We start from the raw sequence: 21,345 nt of genomic DNA on the forward strand, positions 1-21,345 counted from the left end.
TTGTTAAGGAGAGAAAGAAAGGCTAGCAACATGGATAGGATTTGGAGCAGGAGTAACAGGAGTTATGATATTCATGCTTTCGTTTTGGTTTTTATTGCAGTGTATGCAGAGAAGATATAAAGGTAATGGATTTCTAATTTACTAATTGAAAACAAAAGCTATTAACTCTCTAGATCTTTCTTTGTTTTGGTAATCGAATTTAGTTTGCCTTGCAGAAGAGAAAGAAAATAGACAAGCTCTTCAATTACTTTGCTTTGGAGAAAATATTTTACAAGAGAAGCACCAGATGGAAAATCAAAACTTACTCTGTTTTTCCTCTAGGCCAGATACTCGATGCTACACGACATTTCTCTGATGAAAATAAGCTCGGTGAAGGTGGATTCGGCCCTGTGTACAAGGTAAACTATGTAGTGTTGGTGTTGGCCCGTGTTGGCTTATATAGATTTTTAGAGTAATGTGTTATTTTCCTATTACTAAAGTCTTGTTGTCATATGAACAATCATCAGTTAGGATCAAAAGTTTGGATCCTGTATATACATAGTATTACTGAAAAGTTTAATCTGTTAAAGTTAAGTGGTTGCTTAAAACATACCATGAAAAACGTTATATATATCTCAAGTTAGTATCCCAATTTTTGCATCTCAAGTAATGTTACATGGATTTGTGATTAGCATATGAATTATGTGCTTTATGATGTTCAATTCTAAATTAATTTTACGTCATTGGATGAAAACTTTGGATATGAACTTGGAAAGCATAACCACACTCATTAAATATTGGCCAAATGCAACTTTTTGAAATGAAATTAGACCTATTTTCATTAAATAGGCCCTTTATGTTCTTGTTTAATGGTAATGATGAAGATTTGCTTTCAGGGTGTAATAGCAGATGGTAAGGAAATTGCAGTAAAAAGGCTTGCAAGAGCATCTAGGCAAGGGGTACAAGAGTTCAAGAATGAAGTTAACTTAATTGCCAAATTACAACATAAAAATCTTGTGAGACTTTTGGGGTGCTGCTTAGAGGAAATAGAATTACTTCTCATCTATGAGTACATGCCCAACAAGAGCCTTAATTTTCACCTATTTGGTTTGCTTCTCAACCTCTGGTAATGTTAGCTAATTAGCCAAATTCAAAGTTAATTTACATGACTTCATTGTCAGATTAAACAAAGGGTATGCATTTGGACTGGAAGAGACGCGTAAGCATCATTAATGGAATTGCATGGGGTCTTTTGTATTCGCATGAGGATTCTCGACTCAAAATTATTCATCGTGATCCCAAAACTGGTAATATTTTGTTAGATTGTGAGATGAATCCAAAGATATCAGACTTCGGAATGGCCAAGGAAGCTAATACCAATAGAGTTGTTGGAACATTTTAAGCATGCATTTCTTGAAAAAAATATGCTTTTCTATATAACCATATAACTTGAAAAGATTACATTTTATGAAACTGATACATGTCCTTAACTTTATAGTATTTATTTATTTTTATTTTTTTGCTTCGATTGAATTTTAAACAGTGGATACATGGCCCCAGAGTATACTATGATAGGAATATTTTCTGTTAAGTTAGATGTTTTTAGTTTTGGAGTCTCTTCTGCTAGAGATAATAAGTGGGAGAAGAAATACTGGATTTTCTCTTTCTGAGCGTAGTCGAAGCCTCCTTACTTATGTATATGACCATCTCTATATGTGACTTTGAAGAATAATTAATGAGAAATATACCATTATTTTGTTTATTACTTATATGATGTTTTGACCATAAATTGCTTGATGTTCTTCAATTAGCCTTTGATGTAGAATCACAATTAAGAATTAAAAAAAGAATTCTTCTTCAGAGAATACATGTCTCACCCATTATGGAAAAAGACGAAGTATAAAGCACTTCCTAAAGAAATTCTTAAAGCCAACGAAGATCATGAGATGTTACAAATTGTGGATCACACATCAAAGGAGATTGAGCATGAAGTAGACATTGAAGCTGAATGAGTTCTCAGAAGAGAAGATTGAACAAGAGCAAAAGCAAACTATCCTAAAGGAGAAGCTTGAGCAAAAGCAAGTTGTCCTAAAGGAGAAGCTTGAGCAAGAAGAACACTTTCAAGTTAAGGATCAAAAGGATGAAACACCGACGACATTCGATTTCAACTTGAAGACTATAGTGCATGACTACTCTCCTAGGTAGATCAATGACAAAGGATATTTATTTACTCCAAATTAGGACTTATTACTCTACTTCGGGTATCACCCACCAGATTGAAACTCGAGGATGAGTTTATTTTTATGTGGGGGCCTCTGATGTAGGGAAAATAGTTTTAAATTAGGATTTACTTTTGTTTCCATTTCTTTATTTGGTTTTCTTATTTATTTAGGTTTTTATATTAGGAATTCAAGTAGTTTTCTATTTTAATTAGGAGTTTAATAGATTTAAGAAATTTTAATTTAGTTAAATTTTACTTTCTTATTTTATAATTATTCAACAGTTGGATTTCTTGTTTCAATTAGTTTTCGTGTTTAAATATGATTTCATTTCTTTGTTTAATTAGTCCCTTGTTAGGATTGCTTGTAACCACCCTATATAAACATATTGTTCGTTTCTTTTGAAGAGATAAAATATGGAATGAATTATTCAGATTTTCTTTCAGATTTAAGGTTCAAATTTCTGTGATTGAGACTTGTTTATCGGTTCTAAAAGTATAATCGAGTATTAGCTTTGTTGTTACGCTAACTCGTTGTGTCACAATTGCAATGATTAGTGCAAGGAAAACTTCACAATTAAATTGGATAGCATCTGCAGTTGATACCATAGTAATTTATTTGTGATTATTGCAGGGTTTGCTCATGCCGACACTTATAATATGACACCCTTTCTCCCTTTTGGGGCTGGGGGTGTCTTCAGGGAAGCTGCAATTGTTTACTTTGCTTATGGAGGATTTGACAATATTGCCACCATGGCAGAAGAAACAAAAAACCCATCAAGAGATATACCAATTGGACTGCTTGGATCAATGTCAATCATCACAGTGATATATTGCTTAATGGCACTTTCACTAACCATGATGCAGAAATACACAGACATAGATCCAGATGCAGCTTATCCAATTGCATTTCAGAGTGTGGGGATGAAATGGGCAAAATACCTGGTCGCTCTTGGTGCCCTTAAGGGGATGACAACTGTTCTTCTGGTAGGGGCACTCGGTCAGGCACGGTATACTACTCACATTGCACGAGCCCACATGATCCCACCATGGTTTGCACTTGTTCATCCAAAGACTGGAACACCAATAAATGCCACACTTCTTATTGCCATTTTAGCTGCTGTCCTTGCGTTCTTTTCAAGCTTGGGTATCCTCTCATCCTTGTTATCTGTAAGCAAACTCTTTATCTTCATGATGATGGCTATTGCACTTCTCATGAGGAGATACTATACGTGAGAAATCACACAACTGTACCTCTTGAAGCTTGTTATCTTTCTGCTGATTATTATTGCTTCCTCAATCGGGACCTCAGCTTACTGGGGATCAAAGCCTGATGGTTGGGTTGGATATGTCATCAGACTTCCTCTTTGGTTCCTGGCAACTTCGGCAATACAACTGTTTCTACCTCAGCAGAGAACACCAGAAGTATGGGGAGTTCCACTAGTTCCATGGCTTCCATTGTTGTCAATTGCAACAATATCTTTCTTACGGGATCTTTCGGACAGGATGCCGTTATAAGATTTGGGATCTGTATATTTGTAATGCTGGTTTAATATTTTCTCCTTCGTACCCAGACCCACCCACCCCTAACAATGACAACAATCGATAGCATTATGAGTTTACACTCAGAAGGGTTATTTTTCTGTCATAAAGTAATTTCAGTTTTAGCAGTTTGAGCCAAAAAAGAATGAAAGCTTAATTAAGGACAAAGTTATAACCCAACATTTGAAAGAAAACAGCACACGACAGCCTTACCTAACGAATCAGCTATACAAGCTTCTCCAACATTTGTCAAGAGCTGCATGAAGAATTTTAGGCTTGCAAAAGTCTTGAACAATTTTTTCCCAAGTGGAGGCTTTTGGAGACAAAAATTTTTGCAGCATCACTTCTACAATCTTGTAAGCACCTAAATTTCTTTTTCTCTTAAAGCGCCGGACTACAAGCTCATCTAAAAGCTCTCTCCTATCCTCAGGTGTATCTAACTCTTTCAAAGCTGTCAAGAAGATGTCACATGTATATACGTCAGGGTCACAGCCCCGGTCCACCATACTATTTAAAAGATCAATGGCACCAGAGATGTTATTTTTCTTGCACAGAGCATTAAATAGGATGTTATAAGGGACAACATCAGGTTGAGATTCCGGCACCTGGCAAATCATCACATTGAAAAGTTTCAAAGCTTCTTCCAATGAGCCAGCATTGCATAGGCCATGAATCATTGAACTCTAAGCCACGTCATTAGGTTTACAGCCTCTGAAAAGCATTTGTGTCCACACCATGTTAACTTCACTGAGTTTCCCGTCCCTACAAAGTCCATTAATAAGCACAGTATAACAAACCGCATCGCATATAACGTTATTCTTTGCCATCTCTTTCCAAATTTGAATAGCCTTAGCACTTTTACCACTCTCAAAGAAACCTTTCATCAAGGAGCTATAAGTAAAAGCATTCGGAAAGCAACCCTTATTCGTCATTTCAAAGAGAAATTCCTCAGCTTCATCTGGTTTGCCCACTCGGCATAATCCATCTATAAGAGCACTGTAAACAACACTATTAGGCTTACAGCCTTTTTCGATCATTTCCTTCCACAGGTTCATTGCATCCTCAGACTTCCCCTCCTTAAACAATCCACTAATAAGACTCGAATAAATATACTCATTCAGGTGAAACTATCTTTCCTCCATAGAAACCAACATATGAACACCATCAATGGCTCTCCCTTGCTTCACTAACCCATGAATTATTGTCCCATATGTAATTTCGTTAGGCACACATTCATTTGACACCATCCGATCCAAAAGACTAATTGCCTTATCCATCTTCCCCTTAAGACATAAACCATGAATAAGCGTATTATAAGTCACCTCATTGGGGGCACATCCTTTGAAGCATGTTATTCACAATTTTGGTTGCAAGTGCCAAGTCACCCTTCTTGCACAGCCCATTAATCAAAACATTGAACGTAACAGGACTAGGGAAGCAACCCTCAATATGCATCTCATCCAATAGCAAAACAGCCTCTTCAGTTCTGTTTTCCTTGCACAACCCATCCATCAATGTACAATAAGTATACACATCTGGTACACATTTCTTAACCGGCATATCTCTAAACAACTCAATTGCTTTATCAACCAATCCCAATTTACGCATATTCTTGATAACCAAATTAAAACTCACTACATTAGGCGAAAAATTAATGCTTTTATCATTAACAACACAATTATAAAACTCTAAAGCGTGAGAATAAAAGCCCTCTAGTACCATCACATTAAGAACTGAATTAAACGACCTAACAGTTCTTTTACACTGAAATTCATCAACCATTCTATAAAACAAATCAACAACTTCATCCACCAAATGTGCTTTACCATAAGCCTTAATATCAGAATAAAACTCTTCTCCCAAACCGCTCTCTTTTCGCATCTCATTTGATACAAAACCCTCTCTAAAGCCCTAAGATCCCCAGAATTCGCATAGTTTTCAATGAGTGAATAAAAGGTTCAATCACCTTGCTTATAAGAACCCAGTTTTGGACCACACTTAACGATATGATCAAATATTGGTTTCTCAGACTCATATCTATTTTCAGGTTCAGAGTCCACACATTTGTTTGATGGAATTGAACTAAGAACAGAAAAGAAACAATGAAAAGACTTACTTGGGTTTTTGATTGAGGAGAAGCTCCTGATGACGGAGTTGAAAAGGAGGGTTTCGAGTGATAAAGAGAGCATTTTGGCATGGGTTCAAAAGGGTCTCTTGTTTAAGGGTTTTGGAACGTTTAATGCAGTGAAAGCTGGGGCTTTACAAGGGTTTTTGTTTAGTTTCGTTAAAGCTCAAGTTCAGAGAAAGACAGAAACCTAACTCAAACTCGGCTGTGATGTCATGGGCCGCTACTGGGCCAAATTCAAGTGTCAGTGAACCATTCATCCGACGGTTCAAACTAGCCCAGTAACATAACAGACCCAGTAGGAATTTTGCTTTCTTTTTTTTTTTCCTTTTTTTGTTTCTTTTTTTAATAATTTCATTAATTTAATTTTTTTAATTGATGGATCTTTTTCCAAGGTTTATGTCATATTTTGTAGTGCCATTTAAATTTTTTTTCTTGTTTGTAAAATACTTATAACATTTATGAAAAAAAAACATTTAACTTGAAGCAAATAAAATAAACTTCTATATTCTTCTATTATTCTCATGTAATAACAGTTGAGTCTCGTTGTAGTCATAATGTTGGGATCAGCTAAATTTATTATTATAAGGAGATTATAACTTAATAGAGATATAGTTACAAGAATTATTGTTTTGATTTAAAACTTATTGTATTCATTTCTTATTTTATAATTCATTGTTTTAGTAACATTAGGATAGTACGGAAATTGATATCAAAGAGTCATTGAAAAATTGGGTGATCAGATTCGATAACTTCACTACACTAATCAAATGGATATTAATGTCTTCCTTAATCATCCAAATGAGCAATAAATCATGTATGTTTTAACTGAAGAAAAAATCGTTACTAGAATTAGACAAGAAGAGAAAGGAGATAATTTTGAGGATAATAGTATGAAAATATAAGAAGTTTCGTGCTAAGAAGTTCTAAACATGCTTGAGAGCTAGAAATATTTTGGCTTCAATAAGAAGACACCCATGATAATGACTTATTACGTATCCGTAAGATAAAAAATGTGGTAACAATTCTAAAGTATAAATCATTGTCCCAAATAATTTTAGATAAATATTTTATTTTATCTTAAACCTTTAATGTAACATAATATATATTTTTTTTACAATATAAATATAATTATTTTTATATAGAGACAAGTTTCTTAAGACGGGATCTAGAAAAATTATGACTTATTACAATATGATATTTATTCTCATTTATAACTGGTTTGAGTTGATACCAAAAAATTTTATGACTATATAGAGGTTGTTCCTATATAGAGTATCACTATAGAGAGGTTCTACTGTATTTCATTTTTGTTCATTTAATTGGGATGCTTAATAAAACAAATAAATAAAATTATGAAATAATTATAATTTTCTCTCATCTTGGAATATACCAATTTAAGAAATTAGATCCTGTTAAAAATTAACACTAATAATTTATTTAAAATTTTATTCAAAAAAAATTGTAATGAAATATAAAAAGATTTTTTCTTAAATGAAATTCACAACTAATATATCTAAATCCCTATGTTTTTTACCAATATAAATTCAACGAAATTCACATTATTGATAGACTATTGTAGTTGACTTGATTATGATATATAATTAATTTGATTAATATTTTACACATACATATTAATAACATATGAAATTACAAGGTAACCAACCCCTAGGTGGTTGAGTTGTTCGATTGGGACTCTTATTTGTATTACTTAAGAGGTTATAAGTTCAAGTCCCTCCTTGGTTGCTAATATTAATGGCCACTGAAACTCTTACTTGATTTGTAGTTCCAAACTTTCGGTGGATTAGTTAAGGTATGTGTAAATTGGCTCAGACACCCCTGATTATAAAAATCGTGATTTGACATAACTCATTTACATAAACAAAAGTGTCGAATCCGCGAAAAAAGAATTGAAAAAATAAATGTAATGAATACTAAGAAAATGTAATCCACGAATATTTATTTTCAAAACTATTAATGATAGGAAAAAGACTACGCCATGTGTTGGTACAGAATTTTACACTAACCAACGAGATCCAATTGATCTTATCGGGATCAGAACTGATGTGTGTGTGATTAGTGATAATCAACAATGAATATGAATAAAATGAACTAAAGACAAAAAGATTTTTAAAGTGGTTCGGTCAGGTTAACAGCTTACGCCCACTGTGTTTTTGTATTTGCTGTGAGAGCTTACAATGCAATTATTATCTGAAATTCGTGACCCCATCTTTATTGTCTGAGGGAGGTTTATATACAAGATTTGTACAAAGGAAGCAATGAAATTTGAGGGATTAGAACTGATTTGAATCATAATTTCAATATTCTCGCGATTGGGTGATGTGATTGCGCAGTGATCACCGTTGATCTAGTCATTCCCGCAATATTTGAGATTTGAAGTAATCTGGGGATTAATTGAATGATTCCTCGAATCGTGTACGACTAGCTTATGCTGGACCGAGTTATAGCTGGACGAACTTATGTTAGGTCGATCAATTGTAGTTGTCGAATTCATTCTAGATCAAGCTATATTCTCGAGTTGACCCGAGCTTGGCTGAAAAACCATACACAACACCCTGCAAACATAAATATAATATGATATGTACGTCTCACCAAAGATGTAATTTTCTCAATTGGAGTCTTTCAATTGAGAATTCTTCTCTATTAATAATGTCGGCTGTTACTTCACCCTATTTACCCTTAGGACTTGACCAGTAGATTTATAAATAGATGTATGTTAACATGCATAATGGAGAAATTATGTCATGGAAAAAATAATAAATACATATAAGATATATTAATTAATAAAAGATTTTTAAAATTTGATCCTCAACTCTTGTTCAGTCTTGTCAACAAGAGTGGATTGAAGTTTGAAAAAAAAAAAAAAAAAAAAAAATCATCTGTAGATTTACCGAAGCAAAAACAATAATAATCAGCAAACTCTTATATGTCAATATGTACAAGCAAGAGTTAACTCAATTCTGAGTGTAAGAGTTAAGGTCAGCATTAAAAAGAGTAATGTTATAGTCACCGAAGCAGTGCACCGAATAACATGACAAAGTCCTGACCGTTGATTAATATTAAGTTAAATTTAATCAATGGTCAAGATTTTGTCACATCATTCGGTACATAAATTAGGTGTACTACCGTCGGTGGCTGTATTATTTTCTACATTCAAAGTCTAGATTTTCGACAGGGATGGAGCAATGAGCCCCCACTGACCTTGGAAAAATTCGGTTAATCCCCTTTTATTTGTGTTTGTGAAAGAGTCTCCATTCTTCCATGAAAGTAGTCAAATCTTTGTGCCACGACCGTCTACTTTTCCATGTTTTGATTTTTTTTTTTTTTTTTTTAACACCAATAAATCATCCTCTTATTTTATGAAATCTTTTCACTTAATTCTTCATTTATTCAAAATATAAGTATTAATTAGTGCTTCAAGTTTTAATTTTTTATGTCGATTTTCCGTACTTTTACTCTACAATTTTTTAATATTCCAATTTTTTTCTTTAAATTTGTCCCTACTAAAACAAAATCCAAACTTTGTCACTGATTTTATTAGATCATCAAATAAATTCAAAGATATCAAACTTTACCATGGTAAAAATATTTTGTGGAAAGCAAAATGAAGCTAATACCAACTAGTTGTTGGAACATTGTAAGTATGCAAGCATTTCTTAAAATTTGTTTTTGTTTTCTTATCTTTGGAAAATAATTCTTGAAAAATTATGCTTTTCTACTGTGGATAATGGCCCTAGAATATGATATGGAAGCAATATTTTCATTTAAATAAGATGATTTTAGTTTTGGAGTTGTTCTACTAGAGATTATAAGTGGGAAAAAAAAATATTGGATTTCATGTTTCCAAACAGAGTGAAAGCCTCCTTACTTATGTATGTGACTCTCTCTGTCTCAATAGATGACTTACTTTAAACAGTAAATTCCTATGATTGATATACTATTAATTATTAGGAGATCGCTCAGCGAAAAGGGAGTTACTGTTCTTACAAAGAAGCTTACAAAGGAGGCATACAAAGTTAATCTCTACCCTTCATCTTCATCATTTCTCTCTCTCTCTCTTTCTCTTTTTCCGTTTTTCTTTTGTTTTTTCCTTCACTTTTTAAGCTACTCTGTAAACTTCTTTGTAAGGATAAATTTATCCCAGCGAAAAATATATATTTGAGACATGGAAGTAATCATTAAATGATCACATTGTCATTTCAAAATTGACTGGCATCATCTTTAACTACCATCTACATAAAATCTATCAATTTCACACAGTAAACAGATTAAAAATTCTAAATCTGTTGAGTGTGATGGTGTTTGCCCTGTTCCCAGATAATTAATAATATAGGAATAAAATTACACCATACAAAGAGACATGGTATTTACGTAGTTCAATATAACCTGCCTATATCCATGAATGAGAGAACTCTACTATAGTATTATGAACACGATATACAAAAGTACACAACACTATAAACCCAATACATAATTAATAAAGCAACAATTAGTTTCTAACCACGCTAAATCCAATACCTAGAGCAAAAACAATTTCAGTTTCTAAGACACCCTACCCCTCTACTCATGGTGTTTAATAACTTTTACATCAAATATTTTTTATTCTCACATTCTCTTATAACCTTGAATTGGTTCTCACTCTTATATTTATAAGTAGTATATGAAACATTCTATTTCTAATAAGATTCATATTTTAATTTTTAATAAGACTCTATTAATTCTATTCATATTCACAATTGTATTTTTTATTAAATAGTTTTTTTAAAGACATACAATTTTACATAGGAATAAATAAGAAAGAGAGCCAAAATATTTCAATATTAATCTTAGTTAATTTATTACTTTATAAAATGTTTTAGGCATGGAAGCTATGACCCGAACGAAATGCATTAGAACTATTGGACCCAATAATGGCGCAATCATGTGTTTTAGTTGAATTACTGAAATTTATCCCTATCAGATTATTATGTGTTCAGGAAGATTCAATGGACACTGACCTACCGTATCATCTGTACTTATTATGCTAGTAAGTGATACTATAAGTGCACATGAATTCAGATTCTTTTGATAACCATTAGCTATCTTGCTTAATCTTTGACTGTTTCCAGGTAATGAAAAGGCAAGATTTGTAGTGTTTCTTGTTCCATTCATTAGTGCTATATTGTTATATAAGTTAAAGAAAATCTTGGATACCATAAATGTATTGAATTATCAACATATCTATTTAAATATATAAATAATTATTTTTAAAATTACTAACAATAAGAAAAAACTATATTATACAAACGTAAGGATAACATGATATATCCGTCTCACTCTCGATTGTAGTTTTTAAATCTTGCATTCTTCAAATTCCTTGGAATTTTTTCAATATATCAGTATCTCACTTCCAAAGGAGAAATTGTCTAGGACCAAAGATCATAATATTGAATTTTGTCCACTCCTTAATGCAAGTGGGTGCAGAGTCTTTTAAGTCTGCACAAAGACATTTCTCTTCAGATAAATAAGTGATAAGAGCCACTAATCTATGATAAGCCCTAAGGATTGGTCTGATGATCAAAGAAGTTTATTTATTTTCTTGAGTTTTTAGGTTCAAACCTTAGGGTTATCTACTACAATAAAATTGTCGCTTTTTTTTTTTTTTTAAATAGAGTGTTCAACGAACTCTAGTGATAAGTTAAGGTACGCGCAAACTCATCTGAACATCCTATTATTGAAAAATAAATAAATAAATAAAATAGTGTATTGATAGCCACAAACCAAATTTAAGTACTCAACTACAGCTTTCAAGACACCAAAATTGAAATTTGAGAACAATTACAGTGCCAGTGAGACATGAACCAATCCCCTTATGTCATTTGTGTCTAAAATGAATTTAATATATATTTTATTTATTAAAAAATAAACACGTGATACAAAGAAGATAACCGGCGCTCGCACTCGCAACATTCATCGATTGAAAAATCAACCATACAAAATTACAAATAGAAAGAATGTAAGTATATGATGATTTATTATTTCAATTGGGAAATAGGGATGGTGTCATTATCAACAGGGGGGGTTCAACATAAATCTATAACGAATAAAAAATTCATGCTTTTATCATTAACAACACAATTATAAAACTCTAACGCGTGAGAATAAAAGCCCTCTAGTATCATCACATTAAGAACTGAATTAAACGACCTAACAGTTCTTTTACACTGAAAGTCATCAACCATTCTATAAAATAAATCAACAACTTCATCCACCAAATGTGCTTTACCATAAGCCTTAAATATCAGAATAAACTCTTCTCCCAAACCACTCTCTTTTCGCATCTCATTTGATACAAAACCCTCTCTAAAACCCTAAGATCCCCAGAATTCGCATAGTTTTCAATGAGTGAATAAAAGGTTGAATCACCTTGCTTATAAGAACCCAGTTTTGGACCAGACTTAACGATATGATCAAATATTGGTTCCTCAGACTCATATTTATTTTCAGGTTCAGAGTCCACACATTTGTTTGGTGGAATTGAACTAAGAACAGAAAAGAAACAATGAAAAGACTTACTTGGGTTTTTTATTGAGGAGAAGCTCCTGATGACGGAGTTGAAAAGGAGGGTTTCGAGTGATAAAGAGAGCATTTTAGCATGGGTTCAAAAGGGTCTCTTGTTTAAGGGTTTTGGAACGTTTAATGCAGTGAAAGCTGGGGTTTTACAAGGGTTTTCGTTTAGTTTCCTTAAAGCTCAAGTTCAGAGAAACTCAAACTCGGCTGTGATGTCATGGGCCGGTACTGTTACTGGGCCAAATTCAAGTGTCAGTGAACCATTCATCCGACGGTGCAAACTAGCCCAGTAATAACAGACCCAGTAGGAATTTTGCCTTCTTTTTTTTTCCTTTTTTTGTTTCTTTTTTTAATAATTTCATTAATTTAATTTTTTTTAATTGATGAATCTTTTTCCAAGGTTTATGTCATATTTTGTAGTGCCATTTAAATTTTTTTTCTTGTTTGTAAAATAATTATAACATTTATGAAAAAAAAAAAAAAAGCATTTAACTTGAAGCAAATAAAATAAACTTCTATTTTCTTCTCTTATTCTCATGTAATAACAGTTGAGTCTCGTTTAGTTATAATATTGGGACCAGCTAAATTTATTATTATAAGGAGATTATAACTTGATAGAGGTATAGTTACAAGAATTATTGTTTTGATTTAAAACTTATTGTATTCATTTCTTATTTTATAATTCATTGTTTTAGTAGCGTTAGGATAGTACGGAAATTGATATCAAAGAGTCATTGAAAAATTGGGTGATCAGATTCGATAACTTCACTACACTAATCAAATGGATATTAATGTCTTCCTTAATCATCCAAATGAGCAATAAATCATGTATGTTTTAACTGAAGAAAAAATCGTTACTAGAATTAGACAAGAAGAGAAAGGAGATAATTTTGAGGATAATAGTATGAAAATATAAGAAGTTTCGTGCTAAGAAGTTCTAAACATGCTTGAGAGCTAGAAATATTTTGGCTTCAATAAGAAGACACCCATGATAATGACTTATTACGTATCCGTAAGATAAAAAATGTGGTAACAATTCTAAAGTATAAATCATTGTCCCAAATAATTTTAGATAAATATTTTATTTTATCTTAAACCTTTAATGTAACATAATATATATTTTTTTTACAATATAAATATAATTATTTTTATATAGAGACAAGTTTCTTAAGACGGGATCTAGAAAAATTATGACTTATTACAATATGATATTTATTCTCATTTATAACTGGTTTGAGTTGATACCAAAAAATTTTATGACTATATAGAGGTTGTTCCTATATAGAGTATCACTATAGAAAAGTTCTACTGTATTTCATTTTTGTTCATTTAATTGGGATGCTTAATAAAACAAATAAATAAAATTATGAAATAATTATAATTTTCTCTCATCTTGGTATATATCAATTTAAGAAATTAGATGCTGTTAACAATTAACACTAATAATTTATTTAAAATTTTATTCAAAAAAAATTGTAATGAAATATAAAAAGATTTTTTCTTAAATGAAATTCACAACTAATATATCTAAATCCCTATGTTTTTTACCAATATAAATTCAACGAAATTCACATTATTGATAGACTATTGTAGTTGACTTGATTATGATATATAATTAATTTGATTAATATTTACACATACATATTAATAACATAGAAATTACAGGTAACCAACCCCTAGGTGGTTGAGTTGTTCGATTGGGACTCTTAAATGTATTACTGAAGAGGTCATAAGTTCAAGTCCCTCCTCGGTTGCTAATAAGAATGGCCACTGAAACTCTTACTCGATTGGTAGTTCCAAACTTTCGGAGATTAGTTAAGGTACGTGTAAATTGGCTCAGACACCCCTGATTATAAAAATCGTGATGACATAACTCATTTACATAAACAAAAGTGTCGAATCCGCGAAAAAGAATTGAAAAAAAAAATGTAATGAATACTAAGAAAATGTAATCCACGAATTTATTTCAAAACTATTAATGATAGGAAAAAGACTACGCCATGTGTTGGTAAAGAATTTTACACTAACCAACGAGATCCAATTGATCTATCGGGATCAGAACTGATGTGTGTGTGATTAGTGATAATCAACAATGAATATGAATAAAATGAACTAAAGACAAAAAGATTTTTAAAGTGGTTCGGTCAGGTTAACAGCTACGCCCACTGTGTTTTGTATTTGCTGTGAGAATTCAATGCAATTATTATCTGAAATTCGTGACCCCATCTTTATTGTCTGAGGGAGGTTTATATACAGATTTGTACAAAGGAAGCAATGAAATTTGAGGGATTAGAACTGATTTGAATCATAATTCAATATTCTCGCGATTGGGTGATGTGATTGCGCAGTGATCACCGTTGATCTAGTCATTCCCGCAATATTGAGATTTGAAGTAATCTGGGATTATGAATGATTCCTCGAATCGTGTACGACTAGCTTATGCTGGACCGAGTTATAGCTGGACGAACTTATGTTAGGTCGATCAATTTAGTTGTCGAACATTCTGATCAAGCTATATTCGAGTTGACCCGAGCTTGGCTGAAAAACCATCAATAACACCCTGCAAACATAAATATAATAGATATGTACGTCTCACCAAAGATGTAATTTTCTCAATTGGAGTCTTTCAATTGAGAATTCTTCTCTATTAATAATGTCGGCCATGTTACTTCACTCTATTTATCTTAGGACTTGACCAATGGATATAAATAGATGTATGTTAACATGAAAATGGAGAATTATGTCGTGGAAAAAATAATAAATACTTAAAGATATCTAATTAATAAAAGATTTTTAAAATTTGAACCTCAACTCTTGTTAAGTCTTGTCAACAAGAGCGGATTGAAGTCTGAAAAAAAAAAAAAAAAAAAAAATCATTATAGATTTACTTAGCAAAAACAATAATAATTAGCAAACTCTTATATATCAATACGTACAAGCAAGAGTAACTAATTTTGAGTGTAAGAGTTAAGCTTAGATTCAAGTCTAGATTTTCGGCAGGGATGGAGCAACTAAGGGCTGAGTGGGGGCTCATGCCCCCATTGACCTTGGAAAAATTCGGTTAATCCCCCTTTATTTTGCATTTGTGAAAAGGGATCTCCATTCTTCCATGAAAGTAGTCAAGTCTTTGTGCCACCACCGTCCACTTTTTCCATGTTTGAATTTTTTTTTTTACACCAATAATCATCCTCTTATTTTATGAAATCTTTTCACTGAATTCTTCATTTTTAAAATATAAGTATAATTAGTGCTTCAAGCTTTAATTTTTTGTGTCGATTTTCCGTACTTTTAGTCTACAATTTTTTAATATTCCAATTTTTCTCTTTAAATTTGTCCCTACTGAAACAAAATCCAGACTTTGTCACTGATTTTATTAGATCAGAATAATTCAAAGATATCGAACTTTACCATGGTAAAAATATTTTGTGGAAAGCAAAATGAAGCTAATACCAATTAGTTGTTGGAACATAAAGTATCCAGCATTTCTTAAAATTGGTTTGTTTTCTTATCTTTGGAAAATAATTCTTGAAAAATTATGCTTTTCCGGTGGATATGGCCCTAGAATAGATAGGAAGCAATATTTCATTTAAATAAGATGATTTTAGTTTTGGAGTTGTTCTACTAGAGATTATAAGTGGGAAAAAAAAAATATTGGATTTCATGTTTCCAAACAGAGTCAAAGCCTCCTTACTTATGTGACTCTCTGTCTCAATAGATGTCTTACTTAAACAATAAATTCCTATGATTGATATACAATTAATTGTTAGGAGATTGCTTAGTAAAAAATTATATTCGAGATTTAATAACATAGGAATAAAATCATACATACAAAAAACATGGTTTTACGTGGTTCAACATAACCTGTCTACATCCTTGGATGAGAGAACTTTACTATAGTTTTATGCAAGATATACAAAAGTATACAACATATCACCCAATACAATTAATGAAGCAACAATCGTTTCTGACCACACTAAATCGTACTAGAAGCAAAAAAAAACAATTGTTAATAACTTTACATCAAATACACTTTAAATTACTCACATTCTCTCATAACTTTGAATTGGTTCTCACTCTTATATTTATAAGTATATATAGACAATCTATTTTAATAATATATTTCTATTTTTAATAAGACTATTATTCTCAATTCATCAATTGTATTTTTTTTTTATTATAGTTTTTTAAAGCATACAATTTTATATGGGAATAAATAAGAAAGCTGAGCCAAAATATTTTAATATTAATCTTAGTTAATTTATTACTTTATAAAATGTTTTGGCATGGAAGCTATGCGTGAAGGAAATGCATCAGAACTAACGGACCAATAATGGGCAATCATGTGTTCTAGTTGAATTACCGAAATTTAACCATATCGATTATTATGCATTCAGGAAGTTTCAAGGACACAGACCTACCATATCATCTGTACTTATTATGCTAGTAAGTGATACATAAGTGCACATGAATTCAGATTCTTTTGATAACCTTAGCTATCTTGCTTAATCTTTGACTGTTTCCAGGTAATGAAAAGGCAAGATTTGTAGTGTTTCTTGTTCCATTCATTAGTGCTATATTGTTATTAAGTTAAAGAAAATCTTGATACCATAATGTATTGAATTATCAACATATCTATTTAAATCTATAATAATTATTTTAAAATTACTAACAATAAGAAAAAACTATATTATACAAACGTAAGGATAACATGATATATCCGTCTCACTCTCGATGTAGTTTTTAAATCTTGCATTCTTCAAATTCCTTGGAATTTTTTCAATATATCAGTATCTCACTTCCCAAGGAGAAATTGTCTAGGACCAAAGATCATATATTGAATTTGTCCACTCCTTAATGCAATGGGTGCAGAGCCTTTTAAGTCTGCACAAAGACATTTCTTCAGATAAAAAGTGATAAGAGCACTAGTCTCATGATAAGCTTTAAGGATTGGTTTGACGTAAAAAGGGTTATTTATTTTCTTGAATTTAAGGTTCAAACCTTAGGGTTATCTATTACAATAAAATTGTCACTTTTTATTTTTTTAATAGAGTGTTCAACGAATCTAAGGATAAGTTAAGGTACGCGCAAATTGGTCTGGAGACCTGATTATTGAAAATAAATAAATAATAATAGTGTATTGATAGCCACAAACCAAATTTAAGTACTCAACTACAGCTTTCAAGACACCAAAATTGAAATTTGAGAACAATACAGTGCCGTGAGACATGAACCATTAGAATATTCAACAACATGGACAGCCCAAAGTTACGGAATCTTGACATTTAATGAGAGAAAGTTGGAAATTGTGTAGTTCAATTACACAGATGCCTCAGCAGGCAAATCAATGTACAATCATCCAATGAAAAAATTAGCCCCAGCTCCTTATTTTTGGCTGAATCTTCAACGCCAAGTCAACAGTGAACAAAAAGTCAAGCACTTAATTGATCAATATGGAAGAAAATATCTATCTTAAATAACGACCGCACATTCCTCTCCCATTGCCGTCTTCTCGTTTAGTAGTTGCTAGCATCCAAAGTTTGAATACATTTGAGAAGAGTGATATGCCAGTGCGACATAACCAGTCCCTTGTTAATGGTGTCTAAAATGACACGTGATACAAAGAAAAAGAGGCGCGGGGGGTGGGGGTGTGTGGTTGGGGGAGAGGACTTCTGCAGCAAAGTGGGCTGAAGCAGAAATCTACCGAAATGAAAAGTGAAGCAAATGCCAGAGGAGAATACTTATTTTTACTGGTGGAATTCACATATTTTAAAATGAAACTGCACATCCCATCCGGCGTTGCAACCATTAACACAGACAATTTTAATGTATTTTTCTTTTAAACAAGGTGATACACAGAAAATCAGGAGAGAACCTCATTATATATATATTATATCTATATATTTATATATATAGAGAGAGAGAGAGAGAGAGAGAGAGAGAGAGAGAGCAAGCTAAATACTCTCTTTGGTTGTTCGGCACAGTGACACATTTGGGAACTCATTTTGTAAAATTGTTCCATTTTAGCATTAGCACCTTGGATTGACAAGTAGGATTTGTGGTTTAATGAATCCAATCAAATTGCTTCACTTTAACACATTAGATTTGTATTTATTGTTCTATCTTGACATGTTGGATTTGTATTAATAATTAATAAAAATTGTATTAATAATTAATTAATTATTATTATTATTATATAAGTATATTGCATTGGCATTTTAAAGGTCTAACCATTTTGATACCTTAGATTTGTGATTTTCATGTGGTTGAATTTTATTGATGATGATGTAGATAGATATTAATTATTGCATTGGTATTCCAAAGATCTAAATAAATAGATATAATGATTAGAGTATATAGGTGCATTGCATTGGTATCCAGTCTTTTCATATTCAACGTATATATATTGGGTATCCTAAAGGCTTGATTATATAGGTGCATTGTATTTATTGCTCCATTTACAATTAATAATAATAATATAGATGCATTGCATTGACATTTCAAAGTTGTAATCATTTTGACGTGTTGGATGTGCATTAATAACAAGTATATAGGTACATTGGATTGTTATTAATAATTATAGTTTAATGACAACTGTTTATGATTGTTATTAATAATTATATAGGTGCATTGTATTGACATTGTAAGTGTTTCTTCGTATTCAATTTGTATTTAAAGGCGTTGGCATTTGAAATGTCTAAATAAGGGGTTATAAAATGGGCGTATGTTCAGTTGTGTATTATTGCAATATGTTAGGGTATGTCAACAATACGTCTGGTCTTTTGTTAATTGTTTATAGGTCATGTTAGTTTGTGTCAATAATATGTCTGTTCTTCATGATTTTGTTAATAGATGATTTTTTATTTATTGTTGTTTACTGGTTAAAAATTCATGAATTGGCATGGAATAAAGGCAGGATGTCCAATTGACATTGTCAAATGAGTTGTTATTTTGATTTATTATTCTGAACTATAAGCATATCATCTAACTATTTTAATATGAACTGTAATTATATCTCCTAACTATTTTAACGGTTATTATTTGATTGAATGATTATTTTTGTTCAGTCAATCAATTTGAATGATTAATTATGTTATTCCTGTCGAACGATAAGTGTATTCCTTAACAATTTTAATATGAAGATTAATTAACTTTTGTTGATTTCGTTTTCAGGTAACAATTTGAATGATTATTTTTGTTCGTTTTCAGGTAACATTAGTTATACGAATGAATGATTATTCTTTAGCAATCTTAACCTGAAGATCGATTAAATTTTCGTTATGTTTGTTTTCTAGGAAATGTTAATGTATTTTATTAAGATCAAATCGATGATAATCCTATTGTCAGTTGAACTGTGAATATGTGTCATATTTATATTAGTAAAAACAGTTCATTTATGTTAAATTTGTTTTCTTTAAAAACATTATTGTATTTTGATTTGTTATATGAATGATTAATTGTTTATGTCCTGCTGATGTGTGAGTATATATGTTAAATGAATTAATTTTGGCTGATTTCGTTTTCCAATTAATAGGTGTTATTTGAAATATTTGTTATCAGTCCTAATATGATAATCCCTTAAATTTGGGTTAAGTAAACCATTCATTTTATCATCACACATATTTCAGTTTCCACTGAATAATCAGTAGTAAATTGATCATAACTTGCTCAATAAAAATCCAATTGATGAGATGATTGAATCTTTAGAAGCTAGACAGACATGGCTTAAATTTGATATATTATACGCTTAATTTAGATAACTGTAGCCCCACTGCCGAACCATTCCTTTTATCATCACACACATTTCGACTTCCACTGAACAGTCAGTAGTAAATTGATCATAACTTGCTTAATAAAACTCCAGTTGATGAGAAGATTGAATCTTTAGAAACTAGACAAACAGGGCTTGAAATTGATACATTATACATTTAATTTGGATAACTGTAGCCCCATTTCTGAAACATGTACATTTTGGCTTCCACTGAACAGTCAGTAATAAATTGACTGTAACTTTCTCAATAAAACTCCAATTGATGAGAGGATTGAATCTTTAGAAACTAAACAGACATAGCTTTAAATTGATATATTATACGCTTATTTTGGATAACTGTAACCCCACTACTGAATCATTCATTTTATCATCACACACATTTTGGTTTCCCCTATTTCTCAATTTCACTAAACAATCAGTAGTAAATTAGTCATAACTTACTCAATAAAACTCTAATTGATGAGCGGTTTGAATCTTTGAAAACTAGACAGACGGAGCTTTAATTTGATATATTATGTGCTTAATTTGGATAACTGTAGCACCACTGCCGAACCATTCTTTTTATCATCATATACATTTCAATTTTTACTAAACAGTCAGTAATAAATTGACTATAACTTGCTCAATAAAACTCCAATTTATAAGATATTTGAATCTTTAGAAACTAGACAGACAGAGATTTAATTTGATATATTATATGCTTAATTTGGATAACTGTAGCCCCATTGCTAAACAATTTTTTTTATTATCACACATATTTCGGTTTTCACTGAACAATAAGTAGTAAACTGACCGTAACTGGCTTAATAAAACTCCAATTGATGAGAGGTTTGAATCTTTAGAAACTAGACAAATAGAGCTTTAATTTGATATATTATACATTTAATTTGAATAAATACAACCTCACTGTCAAACCATTCATTTTATCATCATACACATTTCGGTTTTCACTGAATAATAAGTAATAAACTAACTATAACTAGCTTAATAAAACTTCAATTGATGAAAGGTTTAAATCTTTTAAAACTAGACAGATAAAACTTTAATTTGATATATCATACTATTAATTTGGAACTTATGCAGCAAGGTGAAGTAAATGCCAAAGGAAGAAGACTTGTTTTTACCGTGCAATTCACATTATTT

The 21,345-nt window shown here is 31.4% G+C and overlaps 2 protein-coding genes across 4 annotated transcripts; one reads left to right on the top strand and one right to left on the bottom strand.

Annotated features, from left to right (window-relative positions):
* The first annotated feature begins 346 nt into the window (after nt 1-346).
* Nucleotides 347-3,459, top strand: LOC116127952 (cationic amino acid transporter 5-like). Of its 3 annotated transcripts, XM_031413613.1 has the most exons (3): nt 347-398; nt 1,161-1,286; nt 2,832-3,459. In XM_031413613.1, the coding sequence occupies exons 2-3, from the start codon at nt 1,175-1,177 to the stop codon at nt 3,431-3,433; spliced, it is 714 nt and encodes a 237-aa protein (XP_031269473.1). In that variant the 5' UTR covers nt 347-398; nt 1,161-1,174; the 3' UTR covers nt 3,434-3,459. The 3 variants fall into 3 exon arrangements, 2 of the variants coding, with proteins under 2 accessions (XP_031269473.1, XP_031269482.1); XR_004127655.1 differs by lacking the exons at nt 1,161-1,286; nt 2,832-3,459 and adding an exon at nt 1,841-2,380; XM_031413622.1 differs by lacking the exon at nt 1,161-1,286.
* Nucleotides 3,460-3,805: 346 nt separating this feature from the next.
* On the bottom strand, nt 3,806-5,974 carry LOC116127935 (pentatricopeptide repeat-containing protein At4g20090-like). The gene is given in 2 exon segments (XM_031413591.1): nt 3,806-5,086; nt 5,088-5,974. Coding segments are annotated over 2 exon segments (1,659 nt in total). The 5' UTR covers nt 5,621-5,974; the 3' UTR covers nt 3,806-3,960.
* Between the last annotated feature and the right edge of the window lie 15,371 nt (nt 5,975-21,345).

Source organism: Pistacia vera, unplaced genomic scaffold (assembly GCF_008641045.1).
Source record: "Pistacia vera cultivar Batoury unplaced genomic scaffold, PisVer_v2 Contig105, whole genome shotgun sequence".
NCBI classification, from domain to species: domain Eukaryota; kingdom Viridiplantae; phylum Streptophyta; class Magnoliopsida; order Sapindales; family Anacardiaceae; genus Pistacia; species Pistacia vera.